Source organism: Pempheris klunzingeri, chromosome 3 (genome assembly GCF_042242105.1).
Source record: "Pempheris klunzingeri isolate RE-2024b chromosome 3, fPemKlu1.hap1, whole genome shotgun sequence".
Lineage (NCBI taxonomy): Eukaryota > Metazoa > Chordata > Actinopteri > Acropomatiformes > Pempheridae > Pempheris > Pempheris klunzingeri.
In genome coordinates, this window is record NC_092014.1 from 17,676,570 (window position 1) to 17,695,306 (window position 18,737).

General features: G+C 41.9%; 1 protein-coding gene across 1 annotated transcript in view; it reads left to right on the forward strand.

Annotated features, from left to right (window-relative positions):
• pkn1a (protein kinase N1a) overlaps nucleotides 1-18,737 on the forward strand; it is a 45,871-nt gene that overhangs the window by 8,633 nt on the left and 18,501 nt on the right. Inside the window, exon 2 of the mRNA XM_070856375.1 lies at nucleotides 18,018-18,212. Coding sequence (XP_070712476.1) covers nucleotides 18,018-18,212 — 195 coding nt within the window. The remainder of the gene's footprint in view (nucleotides 1-18,017; nucleotides 18,213-18,737) is intronic.

Here is an 18,737-nt window from a genome sequence, read left to right on the forward strand (position 1 = left end):
GGCTGAAGGATGCTGTGCCTCTTACTGTGACCAGGCTGAAACGTGCACGTGGCAGATAAGATTTATATACAGTGTATATATGTCAGCATAAAGCTGCATCATACATAATCTGCAATGAAGTAAATACATCCGATGATCAGTCACACAATCTGTAGCGTGCTTAAGTCAGGCCTGTAACTGTAAGCCACTAAGTATAGAGTTAGTCACCATGCTGACAATGGGCTTTCAGCTTTGGTTGCCAAGGTTGGCAGAATGGTTGTCAGTTTTCTTTTTTTAATGTATAGAATTAAAGTAACAGTGGTCCTGTGTAACCTGACGTGCCACATAGTTGGTTACACAGAAGTATCAGGGAAGTCGTCCATAGAAGCTGTTTGTAAAGGTGTAAGTGCATTCAAACAATACTTACAACTGGATGGACTATATGTCTGACACAGGATAACTTCAACCAATCCGATCAGCGAACCATAAAACACTGTTAAAACTGAGAGGTGCTGTTCTTTACTCTTCTTTCAGTGAGGAAATGCTCTCCAGTTCAGAGATAACCGATGTTTTAGCAGCATCTACGGCAACCACTGCTGCCATTGTTGTTTTCAAACAAACTGTTGCTTCTCACTGTCATCATTCCTACTGTAAACCCCGCTAATAACTTGGAGCCTGGCAAAATAGATTCTTGAGTGATTGTGATCTTGTGAATCCAGCTGCCTTGTAAGGTTAGGTTCTGTGTAATGATGACCATAATGTTAATGGCATCATTAGTCAGTTTAGGGGCGGATGAATACCAAAAGAGTACATGGACATGTTGCACAGGTGTTCTGGTCATACGACACTGCATATACATATATACAGCATATACTTTGTCGCAATAAGCAATTGCTTATTGCTGACCAAGGATTCTTGTTTTGTAAATGGTTTTCCAGGAAAGCTAGATTTGCTGTGTTCATGTCGAACAGTGTACTTTCCACTGGATTTTAAAAATCCAATAACTGTTTCTGCTGATAAGCCTTTTCTGATGGAGAAGCTATGTAATGGTGACCCTCAAACCTAGTGCAGTGTTTCTTTACTACAGTTTTGTGTCACTTTGGCCGATGTACACCGATACTTTTATATATATTTATCTACAATAAGGTGATATTGCTCTAGCTCTCTTCCACCTGTTTCTCTGCCTTGTCACATTTTTTCACCATCTATCCTCCTCCATCTGTAAATGGTCAATGAAATTTCTACTTGTGTTTCTGTTTCTGAGGCGGAAGCTTTGTTTTTTCTAGTTCAAATATTGGCTGATTAATCGGCTATCAGCTTTTTTTCTGCTCCAAACTATTGATATTATATCAGCCATTAAAAATCAGAAGACCTCTATTCTGTAGTAATAAAACTCACTAATTTGAGAGTTTCTCAGCAGTTTAACTTAATGTGTTGGAGGAAGTTTTTCATTCACACTAACACTTCCTAGATGTTGTAGCAACATGGCAGATCAGAAAAATTTCATTTGTCATCTTCCAGTGTAGTACTGTAGTTTTTATTCCTTCCACTGCAGTGTCAGAGGCCTCTCAACATTTCTAAGGAAACATTTTCTGGCCTTTGCGGTGCAGCTTGACCAAACTCCCCCTGATGAATCGTTCTGGACCAGCAACACTCATGAGTGTAAAGTGATCTACCATGTTGCCCTTCTGTTATCTTGCCCCCTCCCTCCCTATCTCCTCTACCCTCTCCTTCTATATCTCCCTCCTGCCCAGGCTACGCACCAGCTGCTCTCCTCCTCCTCTTCCTCTACAGCCCTCCCTCTTGTTTTCCCATTTGGGTATGGGACCGCAAGAACTCTCCTCCACTGGGGATAATTAGAAGGAAAAGGCTGATGCTGATGCTGTTAACCAGCCGACAGCCAAACACAGCACAAACTAGCAGGCTAAACATGGTCACCTTACTGAATAAGTTATTACTGTCTGCTTCGTGCTCAAACCTGGTGAGTGAATGCTGAAGACGGCGGTTTGGCATTTTTGCAGTCAGAAATTATCTTATGCTTGTTGGAGACTCACTCCACCCACAAATATTAAATACAGTAGATCACTGTATGATTACTTAAGTAAACATTTAATTAAAAAAAGTGTGTATTTCATATTTGTTTTGACTGGGTAAAGAAGACAAACATTTGCTTGCATGATTTTGATAAGATCTTCCATATGAGCACAGTCTTTGTCAAAGTTTTCTGTGTTTATTTTTGTGCGTCATGCACAGAGGGTGTGACTTATAAGATATAAATAGGCTATGGGAGTTATTAAAGTCCCCCACAAACAGTCCCTCTCATTAGAATGGGTTGGAGATCGAGTTACACTGATAACATTTGGCCTACTGGGACGTCTCCCAGCTCGGGCTGAAAACTCAGGCCTGGATGGGTGTTTAGATGGTTACATAGCTGGGTGGAGTTGCAGTCAAATTACTTTTGAATTGGTTCAAAATGTAAAATAGACTTTTGTTGTATATTTATTAGTGTTGCATAATTATTATACTGGACATTTTCAGCTTCTTTTACCAGAAAGAACAACTGGTGGTTTTTGGATGGTTTAGTTAAGAATAAAAGGAAATTCATGGTCTCAGTTCACACAGCTCTATCTTTTACTGTTGTTGAATCTGCAAACACATACTGTTCAAAGTGCTGCATTATGGTTTCCTTGTGCACTCCCACTGCAGTGTAAATACATGAACAATATGAAGCCATAGAGCGCGCGCACACATACACACACACACACACACACTCGTGAGTCAGGAGTTTTCCTCCAGGTTTGTGTATTGCCTGTCCAGTATGACTATAATTGATCTGGGTCTGTAAATGGTTTAAACCAGGGGTGCCCAATACGTCGATCGCGATCGACCAGTAGATCGCAAGGGTAGAGCAGGTAGATCGCATGACAATAAAAAAAAAAAGTTTATTTTAGTCCATCTATCATCCCTAATTAGGACTAAGTGCTTTAGAAAATTAATGAATGTATGTATCCTCTCCATGGCGTTTCCGACTTGATTGACGTACAGGGCGGCCAGTCTGAGATGTCTTCTCTGCTACGGGTCGCAGGCAGGGACGTGCGGTCAAACACGCTAGCTACTGCAAAACTCCAGCTAGCGAAGTGACCTAGTTAGCCTTCCAATTTATATCCACTAAAGAAGGGATATTCTGTGATGGGGAATAGGATAGGAAGGGATATTTGACTCAGTGCAAGTCATCAGAGTAAAGTAGTGATACGCAATATTGATGGTTACATCACTGTTTGTCACCTATGTGCATTACTGCTGTCAATGTTGATGTGTAATAGCAAGGGATACATTAGTTGTAGTTATGCAGTGTACGCCAACATATATTGTGTGTATATATAAAGTATACTCGGTGTGTGTGTGTGTATATATATATATATATATATATATATATATATATATATATATATATGTATGTGTGTGTATGTATAGCATTTTTAATGTAGGTAAATCATTTTGACCTGGTCATTTTAAAAGTAGCTCGCAAGCCGACAAAGTGTCGACACCCCTGGTTTAAACAGTCCGGAAAAATGTTGAGAAAAATGTTTCCCAAAGATGACGCCCTAAAATGTGGGTTGTTTTGTCCACACCCCAAAGATATTCAGTTAACCAGAAAATATTAATGTTTAAGACCAATTAATTGATTATCAAAATGGCAATTAATGTGATAGTCGACAACTAATCAATAAATTGCTGCAGCTGTACTGTCCAGTTTATATCTGACTGTGAGTCGTCCTCAGCAGGCAGAGCTCCCATTGCACGGCTCACTTCAGTTATTTAACACTCAGTCAATATGACATCCGGCTGCGCCTTCATTCAGCTCCTGCTCATTCGAATGTCAGCAAGCCTGAACACAGAGGGAGTGTGGGACAAATAGACAGCTGAAGAAAAGGAGGAGACAGGTGTTTCCTGGTGTGATACCTGGAGGTTATGCTGTCATAGAAACTGCTTGCAACACGATGAGGTCATAGTTAATAACTTTTACACCCTTTACGAAGTCCTAACTATTTAGAATCAATAGGGCATTTGGTATTCATGTATTAAATGTGTCGTGCTAAAAGGAACAGAGACAGAACGTCCTCCTAACTCCATTTACATAAAACCACTTTTTTGGAAGCTTTAATGAGAGTGGTCTCTCAGAGGACAATTAACTAAGTGTAGGCTGTAAAATTATATTTGGCTTTGTAATTAGAGATTGGATTGAAATGCTTTCTCCCTTCCCACTTGATTAAACCATGGTTACTCAATCAGGGCTGGACCTTTCCATTATCCCCAAATACTTTATGTAACCTGATTCAAACCCAAATCCAAACCTCACCCTACCTTCAATTTGATTATATTGCTTGTACTTCACTTACCACGCCTGATTTCCTGAGAATTTATCCATTTTATCTGCTGTCTCAAGTAATGCATCGCTCTCATCCACTTGTTTGACTTTATTTATAAGCCAAACCTTCAACTGATTGTCTGTAACTCTGCTTGGGCTTTGACAGACATAACTGATTAAACTAAAATGATGTAATGGGTAAATCTTAACATGAAAACGGCTGCTTGTTTATTGTACCCAAAACTGCTCTTGCACAACCTAGATGACACATGGCGAATTAAATTACCTGGTAAATTTGACAGATTAAAAAAAGTCTAACTAACTCACTAATACTGTATTTCTCTAGCCAACTGGGAAATTACCAGGCCTTTCAGTAAGTGGCCGATCTGAGATACAAAATATATATTAAATGACTTTTAATACCGTTATAATCACTAATGTTCCATTTTGGTATACCCATGTGGGCAAAATGAATAGAAATTCTTACAATGAAACCCCACATTTTCCTTTGAGTTATAACTCAGAGTGTACGGTGTATGTTTCGCGCCAAAGACAACTAACTTGGTTGCATAATGATAAGTTGTAATCCCAAGTCAGTAATGTCCCTCCAGCTGCGACCGCATAATCACTGTTGGTGAGCTGAACTTGTTTCTGCAGGTCCTGTAAACACAGACGAACACAGAGCAACAGACCTGCTGCACTGGTCTCTGCTGCTGCTGCCACACCTGAGCCTAACTGTCATAACCGTTAATGGTGTGGTGCGCACACACACACACACACACACACACACATACAAACGCCAGTGAAGCCCCAGGGTGCAGCACACTAATACGTGCTTCCACGCTCCGTCTTTCTCTGTTAGATTCAGAGTACAGCCACATCCTCAGTCTCCCCTGGGTGCTCTTAAAACACAAATGTGATGTACTCGTATTCAGTTTCTGCCTCTCTACCCACATGCTCACACACTCGGTTGTACACGATTTTTCACACACACTGTGGCAAACAGTGCAGGCGAGACCTGCTTGGAGTCAGCTGAACACACGGACAGCCAGTTTTCTGAAGAATTAAAACTCAGTCTTCTTCATGACTGGAAAAACTTTGTCTTTCTAATCATGTCCTATATGATAAACTAAGCAATACTCCAAATCCATCGCTAAATTTGGCCAGGGAGGCATCCTAACCAAATGCCTGAACATTCCCAACTGGCTGTTTTCGATGCATTTCCTTTGATACTTTGGTTCATCAGTCTCAACTGTGCTTTATGTTTGTGCCAATTAGCTAATGTTAGCATGCTAACATGATAAAGTAACTGCTGTGCCTACAGCCTCACAGAGTTCCTTGGCAGTACTAGACTGACTTTCCTCAATCAAATCATATCATAGACAACATTATAGACACTATAGAAGAAGGAGCCATTATACAGGCAGCTTGTGACACCATGCATGAAACTTTTATCTGCCTACAGGAACTGCTGTAAGCCACAGATCAATCCCTTCCTCTGGAGATGTACATCAGACGATGTTTGTCACATGGCCTTGCTTCGAGCTTCTTCTCTTGCTCTGTTTGTAAGGCAGTGGTAGACCCTGTGTCTCTGGCCATCAGACAGCTCAGAGTGATAATCTCTTCAGCTAAACCCACTGCCTCATGACCAGCACTCCAACTTCACACACACACACACACACACTGTCATGTACTTCTCTCATGTCCTTAGTTTTAACCAGAGTTTCAGTTGTAATTTACATTCATTTATTATATCAAAATGATTTTAATCCTTTTATTCATGACACGCCTCAGCTGTTTTGCCATTCTCCACTTTGTACTGTTGCTCTTTCTATTTTCCATTTTAGTATTAACAATGTAACGTGTATACATACTGCAAACATTGACCTTAAGCTTCATGTCCAGCTAAATATTCAGCACAAATACCTCTTGCATACTGCTTGTTAATTAATTTGTGAACCACTGGCCTCCATCTTTTCCTCCTCCCTCCTCCTCCCAAGGCTTCATCCTTCTCTTCCTCTTTTTCTTGTTCCCTCCCTGGCTGTCACACTCGCTCCTTCTGTCCAACACATGCACAGTGTGACTTGCTTTTTTATGCCTTAGAGCTGCCAGATGTCTGGAGGGCATAAGTGATAAGTGTGTTTTGAAAGAGACAATGTTGTGATTTTGATAATCATTTGCAAGATACGTTCTAGGAAAATTATTCAAGTCCTCAGAAAAGCTGAAAAACATGTCGAGGTGCAAGAAAAGAAAACTCCAGCACCTCCTGAATTGGGCATTTATTTTTGGGGGGTTTATTTAATGTGCAGGCCTATTTTGCGTGTGTTGGACTAGTTTATAGCCGTAGGACTCTGCCAAATGTGCTCTCAATGAACTCTTCTCCACCCATGAACACAAGCTCTGTCTCTCATCCTCCTCCTTCCCCTCATGTGTCTGATGTCTGTTGTTTGGCAGTCAGTCTGGCCTCCCAGCATGCTCTCACATGCTCTTTTATCCATCCGTCGCCTCTGGCGCTGTGGGTTGACCACCCTCCTTTTCTCCTCCACCTGCTTCTTTATCTTTTTTTGTCTCTCTCTCTCTCTCTATCTCTCACCCCCTCCCCTCTTCTTACTCCTGGCTGTCCACCTCCTTCAGTCTGTTTCTCCCTGCTCAGAGGCTTTCTTGGCCTTTGTCTATCTCTTGGGGAAGGGTGGTGTCTGTCTCTCTTCTCTTCTTCCCTGCAGTCTCATCCCTCCCTCTGCTAGATGAAAAGGAGGAGTTTCAACTAGGGAACTAAATCCCTGTGAAACTAAATGGGCAAAATTTCTCCCCTCATAAAGGCCGTTCTAGTTTTGTCAGAGGGAGGAGGAGGAGGAGTTCACTGTAAAGGCAGTGAGTTTTGTGTTTAGCTACGTTTCAATATGGTCGATCTGTAGGGCAGTCGTTAAATATCACACATCTTTATTCGTATAAGCTGCGTGTAAAGCTGTGATCACATGGATGCAGGCAGATGAACGTCTTCAAGACATCAGGGGAAAATCAAATGGTCTGATGTCACTGTTTCCAAAAAAATTATAAAATGACATAATTGTTCTATCGAATTATTATAATATGATTTAGCAATACACATAAGTCATCAACGCATTCATTTGGAGTCGTACGGTTGTTACAGAAAATAAGCTGGATCGCCAACTCTTATTCTTGTTATCACACAAATCTCTGAACCTATTTAAAACAGGGGTGCTGTCTGGTGAAAGCCTTATAACTTCAGTCTCATCTATGTGGTATTTAAAATAACACATCAGTGCAGATTAGGTGGAGATGTGCTGTAGGGAGTGCAGTTATAGATCAGTGACGTTAGTGTCTCTCTACGACTCTCCCTCTGATGCTCCCCACTCTTAGTTTACCTTTCCCTCTCTCCTCCCTCTCTCCTCCCCCTCTCTCCTGCCAAGTTGGCTGATGTCACCATTCAGGCGTCTCAGGAATGCCTACAGATGTTTTCTTTACATGACTCAGCCACACACACATACATTTCCTTTCTTGTGCACATAAACAGCGTGAAGCAGAGATTGTTTTGACTTCAGGTGGAAGTCTGTATCTAACCTTTTGTACTCAAATCCCCTCGCAGTGAACAACCCACGTCCCCTTCTACATTCATGCTTTTCATGAGGAGCAACAAACCCAAACTGACATCAGAGCCGCACTTCACAGCCGATCAGCCATGCAGACCCATTTCTATCGCTTTACTTTAGAGTTAACACACACACATGCGCGCACACAACACTCTGGGATATCAGTGTGGTTCGTGCAGCTCTGCAGAACTGTCTTTCCATGGAGCTCATCTAGGCAGATTCCCCAGACCTGTCAGAGCAATTATAAAGATATCCCTGCTCAGGCTGCTTTTACACCCAGACGCTCATGTAGTCTAATAACACGCATACAGGACAAACTTCTCACAGAAACAAGTAGAGCACTACAGCTTGATTATCGTAGTTCATCTCGAACTTGTGATTTATCTTTTTCATCTCAACTAACACTTATCATTGTTACTGGCATCAACATCTGATTAACGATTTTAATTGAACGAGCGCCTTTTAGCCAGCCACTAAACCATAAACTCTACAGGGCTACTGATAATCACCATCTCTATCTGCACATTGTTGGCTTGCAAGAGTGCATCAGCAAAGTACATGAGCCGATGTGCTGGAACAAGTTTGCAAGTTTCAGTTCCTGATCTTTAGATATAAACACACTTCTGTTACATTTTTAAAAGGTGACATAGGAAGTTGGTGTGTGGTCTTTGTTCATCTCAAAATCTGGATGACTGGATTAATACCAGAAACATTTGTGATAATTTTACTCTGAGTCAGACATAACGCGAAGAATTCACCTGACAGTCAAAGTGAAACCCCAGTCAAACCCACTTTGATTGCTACTGTAAATTATTGCGGGTTTTTAGGCCTTTTGATGTATCTGTGTGGTAACGGTGCAGCTTAATTAGAATATGAACTCCAGGCTGGGTGCACTCATTGTAAATCACTTTGAGGCAAAAAGTGTTAACTTGCATGCATGCTCCAGCTGTAAGTGAACAACATGGTGTGAAAGCTTGTATTATTACTCGGATATCATTTGCTTGGATAACACACACACCACACGCACACCAAACTACATAATGAGGATGATCACAGTTTAGCAGTTAACAGCTAGCCTGCAGCAAGACTAATGGGAAACTGTAATTAAAGTATTGTTCAGACATAATCTAAATTTGAAACGTTTTTCTTTTCTTTTCTTTTTTTTTTTACAATCTAACGTGAAATTAACGATTCTCTTAGTAATTAAACTCAATTATTTTTCCAATTAATTGGTTTGTTTATGAAATGTCAAAATGTAAACACTCATTATAATTTCCCACAGCACAAGATGATGTCTTCAGATGTCTTGTTTTGTCCAACCAAATCCAAAGATGTGAAGTTCACTATCATGTACCTCAAAGAAAAGCAGCAAATCCTCATATGTGATGAGCTGGAACCAGCAAGTTTATGGCTTCAATTAATCAGTTGTTAATCTGAATGTTGAGCTGAACACCTAGACTTCAGTCAGAAATACCTCTGATAGCCTGTAAAATCTAATGTGATGTAAAAATGTCTTAAAAATTCATGTTCCAATTACAACAATTCTAATTATGCTGTCTGATTTGACCTCCCCTTAAAGTCTGTGTGGGCGCTTTTTAATCACTGATCGTAAATAATTGCATATGTTTATGTCTTCCTCTCCCTGTTTAAACAACATACAGGATGTATCTGTCTAGTTTTCTCCATCAGCCACAGTTAACACGACCTGAATGTCTAAACCTGCCTCTTTTTTTTTTTTTTTTAACACGGCAGCGTTTGACTGAAACTGGCTGTGTTTCTTTTTGTCGTGCTGCTCTGGTGTTCATCTGCTCGCAGAGGTGTGTGTTATGATTTTCTGAGGAGAGAGCCTGCATGCTCACTGAACTCTCCCGGGATAAATAGATCCTAAGAAATGAAGCCATGTCGTAAAGCCAAATATTCCACTTGAAGCCGGTGTGTGTTTACATTCCCACCTGGATTGATTTCAAACTCTTACTGAAAAGGTTACATCTGTGTTCTCTCTTTTTAACTGGATCCTGTTTTTTGTAAACTCCTCCGTCAGCCTGTTGGCCTTTTTTGTGCGTACTGTCCTGAGGAAGACTGACAGCTGTTCTACATCCTGACTGACTCAGCAGGGCAGGGATTGGGCCATGATTGATGGGTGTCTGGTCTGCTTACTAAGCACGTCTGGAGCAGATAGTGATTGACAGATGGCCTGCTGAGCTGAGGGTCCTCCCCCTGTTGGTGTGAATGTCAGCCTCTGTGTGTTTATTATTCTCCAGAGAGAGGAGGGGTAAAGTCTCGGTTTGTTCCTCTGCTTTCTTTTACCTCTCTGTTCCAGAAAAGGTGCAGCGGTTATTGATAGAGAGCCACTTCACCCTCGATAGACTGTTTACATTCCCACCTGGGGATGTTTATCATTTAAACATCACTGAGTCTTCCTGTGCTCGTCCTCTCTAAACATTGGCAAGCTCCCTCAGATTTAGCCATTTTACCCAAAGATTAGTTCTCACCTGTTGCTTCTCATACTGGTCAGGTTGTTGTGCTTTGGGCCGTAACTAATTTATTTTATTTTTCACTGTCAGGTAATCGTTTTGTTTATAAAATAATGGCACATTTCCATGACCGTGTCCCAGAGCTCATGGTGATATCTTAAAATGTCTTGTTTTGCAGCAGAACAAAATCCAAAAATATTAAGTCCTCTGTCGTGTACCACAAAGAAAATCTGCCAGAGAACATTGACAATTTTATATTTCACCTGTTTTTAAAACTTTCAAATTTTATTTCAATATTGGCCTCAATTATGTATCAGTCTGACTTAACTGTGGATGAACTAACTAAACTGATAGAGAAGTTGGCCTGCTTTGCATTGGTCTCTACGTTAACAGGGATCCACCTGTTTGTGTTAATAATTATGATTATCCCTTTATCATCATAACAATGTGATTTTTGTTTGTACCTGTAATGCCACTGATGTAGTTTGCTGAGCTGGGCGCCGGGGAGCACTGATCGCTGCCATGGAGAAACTTGAACTCGTTGTCTATTGTGTACCTGTCCTAAGTGTACAGTTCCCCTGGGAGGACAAAGTGAAAGCAGTCATATGTATTTTTACACCATCGTTATTTATACTGACGGCAATAAAATCTGATAAATATCTTCTGTGAAATAGTTTGCACGTCATGTTGTACACTCCATATATTTTTCACAGCATTTTGGCTGCCTCTTTTCCCTTACCTGCCCATCTCACTTGTATTGTTCAAGACAAAACAATATCTGAGGCAGTGAGTGTCTCTCTGATGCAGAGGTGGTCTGCTCTGTATACACTGCCTCTATTTTGAGGTTGAGGAAAAAACTACCGACTACTTCCTGCCTGTAAAAGTTGTATGGTTTGTCCAGTCTGTGCTACATGACTCAGTTGAAGCGCATCAAATGAAACAACATGACTGTACACTGGTGGTTGCACTTCAGACAACTTTTTGTAAGAGTTCATAAGTGTTGTGCAAGATTAATGTGTTTGGCAGCCATGCTTGTCCTGTCACTAAAAAGTTGGACACGTCACAAAGAGTAAGGTTTCCTCCACCACTGCCAAGCTATGAGGCTCATACAGAGTGAAGTGGCCAATAGAGGGTGAAAACAATGGCTGTCATGTAAGATCCAGCTGCCATAACAGGAGCAAGGGTTATTCTGAAATTCAGTGGTTTCTGCCAAAAGTGCCACTTGTTTTACGTGAATTCCTGTTAGAAGGTGGGGATGGTGAGACTAAAGGTTGAAGTTGGAGGTTATTGTGGAAAGAGCCAGACAACTTCAGTATGGTTCTGCTTTAACCAGGAAGCCAAGATGAGGGGAGTTGGGAGGGAAACTGTTTAACTGGGTTTAATTAAGAGGGAGAGCCTATGAAGAAGATGAAGAGCGATAGATAGGATAGGAAGTAGAAAGTGAAGATGGGGAAGAGAAAAGCAAGGAGTGGGAGGGGTGGAAGTGATGTAGGAAGACTGAGAGGTGGTTAACGCGGTCCTGCCCTCATTCTCATGAGCGTGTACGTGGATGTTTTTGGGGAGGGTCAGGGCACTGTATCCCAGTTTTAGCCATCACGACCATGTATTTCTCCTGTTGTCTTTTCTATTTCTGCCTCCTCCTGTTTGTGATAATGTATATTGTGTAGAGCTGAAACAGTTACATGATTAAAGCTGCCCTGTTTACATCCATGTTTGCTAGCTAACCTTGCGCTCCTTCCTTGTCTTTCTTGGTGCATTGCTGTGTCTCTTGGTTTGATACCGCCATCAACTGACAAACCACAGAATAGGGTGAAACCAACGTTTGTGTTTTGGGCTGTTTGTTGGTAAAATCAAGCCATGTGCTGAATCATTGCTGTTCTCTGCCCTATTTGTATCTCGCTCCTTCTTTCTCTGCTTATTTGTCTGCTCTGTCTGCTTCAACCCGGTGACCCTCTCAGCTGTGCCTCATCCGTCTCTCTCCTCCCTCTCTTCCTGTCCCCATGCTGCTCTCCCTTTGTTTGCTTCGTCTGTCTTTCCCTCAGCCCCTCACTAACCACTTCTCTCTCGGTCTGTTTCATGAGTGTCACTGGACAAACTGGCTTTTGCTCTTGCCACTGTATTTTTTTCCAGTCTGTTGCAGATGGTTCAGTTGTATTTGACTGTTACTGTGCTGCTAGCAACAGCAAAATGAGATGTCCTTGAATTTAACAGTGTATGCTAGTGGTCATAGTATTTTCCCAGCACGTAAAGGCCCCCGTTGAGTAAAACCGTGAATGTTTGGTTTCTCTTTTATTTCCCTCTTCCTCCTTGTCCCCTTTATTTCTTGGAACTGCACACTGTCTTACTTCGCCTTGCTCGCTCTCCCTGCCTTTCTGTCATGCAGTCAGTCACTTTGACAAGAATAGGAAGTTGTTTTTCCCTGCAGGTTCATTTTTTCAGCAGAATGATACAAAGTGGCCCATGTGGCAGTGGAAGACATCTACAGGAAATTATGTGCAAGTTACTGTAAATCTATCCAGAGAAACCCTTTGCAGACTCATGCCTCTGTCATACTGTGTGTGTGTGGGTGTTCTTGCTACATAGTGAGGACCTGCCAAAATGTCCTCACTTCCCACAAAAGGAATTGGTTGTAAGGTTGAGGTTAGAATTGGGTTTGGGTACAGATTGGGGTTAGGCTTTTCATTGTGATGGTTAAGGTTAGAGTTAGGGGGCTGGAGAGTGTGTTATGTCAATGAGGGTCCTCACAAGTATAGAAGTATAAGGATTGGTGTGCGTGATAAACCTGATAGCTTTAACATTCCCTGCTAGAGTACATGCAAAGTTCTTTTTTTGTTTTGTTTTTTTGGCTACAGCTTGTGCAGCCAGGCAAGAAGAATATGTAAAAAATGTTCGCATTGTATATTTGTGTTTTCTGTTTCTGACATGCATGGCTTAATGATAGGTTGAATTTCAAGGGGAATTCCACCAATTTTACACATCAAAGTCTGTTTATAGGTCTTGAGGAGTGCCACTGCATACGTGAAGTCATATAGATGTACAGGTAATTTTAAGTTTACAGACAATTGAAAGGCTCATATGCCTGGGTCTATAACATGGGCCACACACTGTCTCCTTATCAAGACGGAATTACCAATGCTTTCTCATTTTCATGGCTAGTCATGTAAAAAATACCAGAACCTTTCCTTCTTCCTCCTCTATTATTAGCTGCAACTTCAAGCTCAGCCAGAGTTCCTCCGCCCCTCCTTTTCTCGTGTTAACAAACATCCACTCAAAGTTGCAATGACATTTTCACCAAGTGTCATATTCAACTGTGCACACCAATGTCGATTTTGAAATGAGTGTACTGAAGCCCAAAGAGTACACAGATCACACCCTCTACAATAACACAGGCTTTGGTCAGAAATGGGCTGAGCTCTGTGGCCTCACTCCGAGTGAGTGAGTGAGTGAGTGAGTGAGTGAGTGAGTGAGTGAGTGAGTGAGTGAGTGAGTGAGTGAGTGAGTGAGTGAGTGAGTGAGTGAGTGAGTGAGTGAGTGAGTGAGTGAGTGAGTGAGTGAGTGAGTGAGTGAGTGAGTGAGTGAGTGAGTGAGTGAGTGAGTGAGTGAGTGAGTGAGTGAGTGAGTGAGTGAGTGAGTGAGTGAGTGAGTGAGTGAGTGAGTGAGTGCTGTCCTCCTATTTTTGTCAGTGTCATGTACGCTTGCACAACCACGCCTTTTCATCCTCTGTGTGGACTCTCTATCTCTGTACGGAGTGGTCATTATTACTCAGGACTCGAGGCATTGTCCTCACAGTGGAGGACATTGTTAATACACACGCGCACAAAACTGCACTTTAACCCATGTTCTGTCTTGTCCTTCCTCATCCTGCCCTAGGCTCCTCTGCACTGCTCACACAGTCTGATTGAATTAGCCTCGCTTGGCACCGCTATCTATTGAATTAGCCCGTCATTACTTCCCTGGACACCGCTGGTGAATGTTCCTCCCTGGGCTAGTTTGCTAACAAGCTGCATTGGATGAGTCATTTATGCCTGTTAGCTGTTGCCATCTTTGTAGTGTTGGGTCTGGGTCAACAATTGAGGGATGAAGTTGAGTGTTGTGTTGTATTGGCTCCCTCTCTGTCACTGACGAGGTGTTCTAAGAAAAGTGTGTCCGTTTCTTTGCAGTACTGGTTTATGACGACTTATCTGCAGCTGCTCTCCAATGCAACATACATGTGTGTCCGAACATATTCTGACAACATCTTCACCATGTTAGGTTGGGGGGTTGCATGCTAATATTCGCTAACTAGCACGCAACAGCTGAGGCTGATGGGATTTTTAGTTTAGTTTAGTTTTGCAGGTATTTATTTGGTCATAAACCAAAGTATTCGAGAAATGACACCTTTGGCCAGATGTTGGTACTAAATGAAAAGTCGGAGGATCACCAAAGTTACACACAATTGCACAATTTATCCTGAGGCAGACATGAACGTCTATACAATTTTCATGGACGTGAGAGATTTCAGTAAAAACAAAAAAATCAAAATCATGGTGGTGCCAGAGGAAAAGTCAGGACACACCTGAGTCCTAGTCGTTTGAATTTATCACCTGGGCACCAAATTGTGATATTTTGCGACAATCCATCTTGTACATGCTGAAATAGTTCACAGGATGAATGAACTATTGTGTTGCTCGAGGAAACATCAGGGCATCACCAAAATCAGTAGGATTCATCCTCTGAGAAACAGAAATGTCTGGGGAAAAAAAAAATATCACAACAATCCATGCAATAGTTGTAAAGACATTTCTGTCAGGACCAAAGTGGTGAACCGACTTTCCTAGAGCCTTGCTGTTACAAATGGCTGAAAAGTAAATTAGATTACCACGTCAGCCAAAATAAGTTTTACTCGCTCAAATAAAAAGTAGCCCGGTAGTAGTGAACAAGAGGGTATGAGCGAAGTAAAAGAAGTCGAACAGCCTCTCTCCCGTTCAGTTACACAACAAGTTTGCCATCTGACACGCAGTCACTCGGCATTAAGGCTTCAGCTCAGCAGAGACACAACAATCCAGTTATACTGAAACACTCTCCCACTCTAACAGCCGTCTCTCCCACTGCGACCGATGCTGTAAGTGCAAGAAAACGTTTCATCTGTGGTTCTTCCAGCAGCAGGTGTGGATCACATGTATGTACAGTTTGCACTGGGAGTTGGAGGATTAACTGTGTCATGGTAAAGTGACGTCTTTGCTGCAATAAGCTTTCTGCTCACTCATCTGGCTGCTGCTCACATGAGTCTATATGGATGGAGCCTCCAGGCATCCAAGACTGAAAAACAAGCAGACAGTCAGATGAATAACAACACAGGAAGGTTCATCTTTGCAAAGAGTCACATACAGACGAGACACTGCAGGCGTCAGTTGAAGCTTTCCCTCAAAGATATTGAGGATAATGTCGCACAATGATGAGTAAACCGCATTATATCAAAAATATATTATTGTACTATTATACAATTTTGCAGGCATCCTGTCAACATTCAAATATTTTTTAGTAAGGCTGCAACTAATGATTTCCACTGTTCAATCATTCAATTCTTTTCAATTCAACACATTTACATATTTACTGAAACCGCAAAATATTTACATTTAAGAAGATGAAATCGGAGAACTTTGAATATTTTTTCCTTTTTAAAAGATTACTCAAAAAGATTAATTGATCATCAACATAGTTGGCAATTAATTTGATGGTTCACAACTATCATTGCAGCTCCATTTTTCAGTCAGCAGTATAATTATATGCTTTGGCTCTGCTTGCTTAATTTGTTTTGTGTTATCGCTACAAATCACCAGACATTCAGGCCATAATCTGACATCTTCAAAACAACCGTTCTTTGATAATATCCATGTGGAGCAGTGTGACGTGCGATACACCTGTAAGATCCTAGTTGTTGTTCAGTGTAAAGGGGCCTCAAACTGTAGACTCAATTTCACTGTTGGAGGATAATGTTGGAGGCTAGCATTGGGGGCGCTAACTCCACCCACTGCTGAGAGACCTTATCTTGTTTTCAGATGTGACCCATATGTGTCCCACAGTCTGTCTCCTATAGGGGAAGGACAATCACCACTGGGGTTTGTAGATGTGGAGCCCGAAGGAAATAAGAGGTCAAGCAGGCAGCAGAAACGCGTCCCAATCTTACTTTCTGGCTCTGATCCAATACTTAGAAAACGCATCCTTCCCCTGTTTACACCCTGAAGATTATATCACCGACCCAAATGAGAGCAAAAAAAAAGCTGTCAAAAATTCACCTCTAGCCAGATCTGATTAATAACGTGTGCAGCTGAGGAAGACTGGACATCATAGAGCCTCTCTGCTGCAGATCCAGGAGTGAGATACAAAACCTTTTGAGAGGGAGAATGTGCTCTTGATGTATGGAGTCTCTGTCCCTCTCTCCTCTGGGTCTCACTCTCCACTGACAGCAAAATCGCAGAGGAAACAGGAAAGGCCTGAGCAGCTTGGTGTCGGGACGGATATCCTCTTTCGGAGGCGTTCCCCCCTCCTCCCTCACTTAACTCTCCCTCTCTTTATCTCTTTTTATCGTTTTTTTCCCCCCAGCCCATTTTGCTTTCGGTGTGGCATTAAGCGTTTGGCCGAGCTCAGGAGTGTACCAAAGATTTCTGTTCCTCTGCCGCTTTTTTGGGCCATCATATCTGAGTGAACTATGTGTTGGCATGGTGACGAGGAGGATGAGGACAGCTCGGAGGTGAAGTGTTGTTGGCTTGTTTGTTTGATTTGTGTGTTCCTGTAATAGTGGCTGTGATTTCTAGTGATTGACGCGCTCTCTCCTGCTGTGATCCTGATTGTGTGTCTGACTTGGCTCCAGATCTCACTCTGTAGTGAATTGTGGCTCTGCTAGAAGTGATTTTTTTTCTATTTAATTTTTTTTAAAGACACAGGAAGTGAGTGGAAACGTGAGCAGTTGTTTACTGATGTTTAAGTTCGTGCCATTGTTTTTCATTTAGGTTTATGGCAATCCCAGTAGAGACGGCCTGTAAAACCACAATTAACGGCACAGGTCATGGGACAGATTTGTAATTCACTTTGATGTTGGTGTATAGTAGAGTTTTAGCCCACTTGTCAGACAGACTACCCTGAAAATGTCTTTTCTAATGGAACCTTGGTAACCCTAAAGCTCTTCTTGTAAGCAGGTTGGACATTGGAGATTTGTTTTGAAATATTATAAACACTGGCCAAATGAGATTTTTGTCATTCCTCTCTGCTTTTCCTTCATCTCCTTTCCCATCCTCCTGCTTCCTTTTCTAGCATTTTTACCCAACTTTGCCCTTTTTCCTCTACCCCCCTCATCCCCATCGTCTCTCCCTCTCTATCTCTTTCCTTCCATTACTGCCTTATCCTGCTCACCATCTCTTCCTCTTCAGTCCACATTAGTCTCAACACCTCCTCTAACCAGACTGACTGTGTTGTATACTAAGCCATTTATTGTCATGACAAAGATTTGTATTTTGTTCATAACCACATTGCCTAACTTCTTTATCCTTCCTCCTCCATATTCCCTGTTTTCCCCTTCCTGCTCTCCCTCTCTGTTCACCTGTCTAGAGTGACCCAGGTGGGCTGTCGGTTCTGGAGCAGCTCGGTCTGGACCAGAACTCTGATTTCTCAGACTCCAGTGTCCAGCAGCTTCTGGACGAGCAGCGCGAAAGGATTCGCAGGGAAATTCGAAAGGAGCTGAAAATCAAGGAGGGAGCTGAGAACCTACGCAGAGCGACGACTGACAAGAGGAACGCACAGCAGGTTAGATACGGCTACATTTTGGTTCACTCAAAGCCCTCATCCACCAGGACTTGTTGGAGTCCAAAAGCCTCCAGCTATTTTTGTCACAAAGTCAAATTTCTTATTTATGTGGAACCAAGCATTTAAACAGCTTTCCAGCTGGTAATGGATGATCTTAAATAGCAAAGAGAACGCCATGGATTTGGCAAAAATACAACATATATACATCATGTTTTCACCTTCCATCCACAAAACATCAGGAACAAGACAGGAATAGAATTATAAGGTCACGGAAGAGCTCTGATATTCAAGTTAGAAAGTCAGTGAATTTCACATCAGCAGCACTGTAGGAAACCAGTTTAATGAGTGCTATCTGGAACAGTGGCTGGTGAATCATTCTCAGTTCACTGGAAATGGGTAGATGTGCTGGTATGTAAACCTTGTATCCCGTCAGGACCTTCTGAAGTTTTTGGCACTTTTCAAAGCCTCATGTGAATGTTTTGACCTTTTATTCACCCAGTAGATTCACTGAGCACACATTTTCTA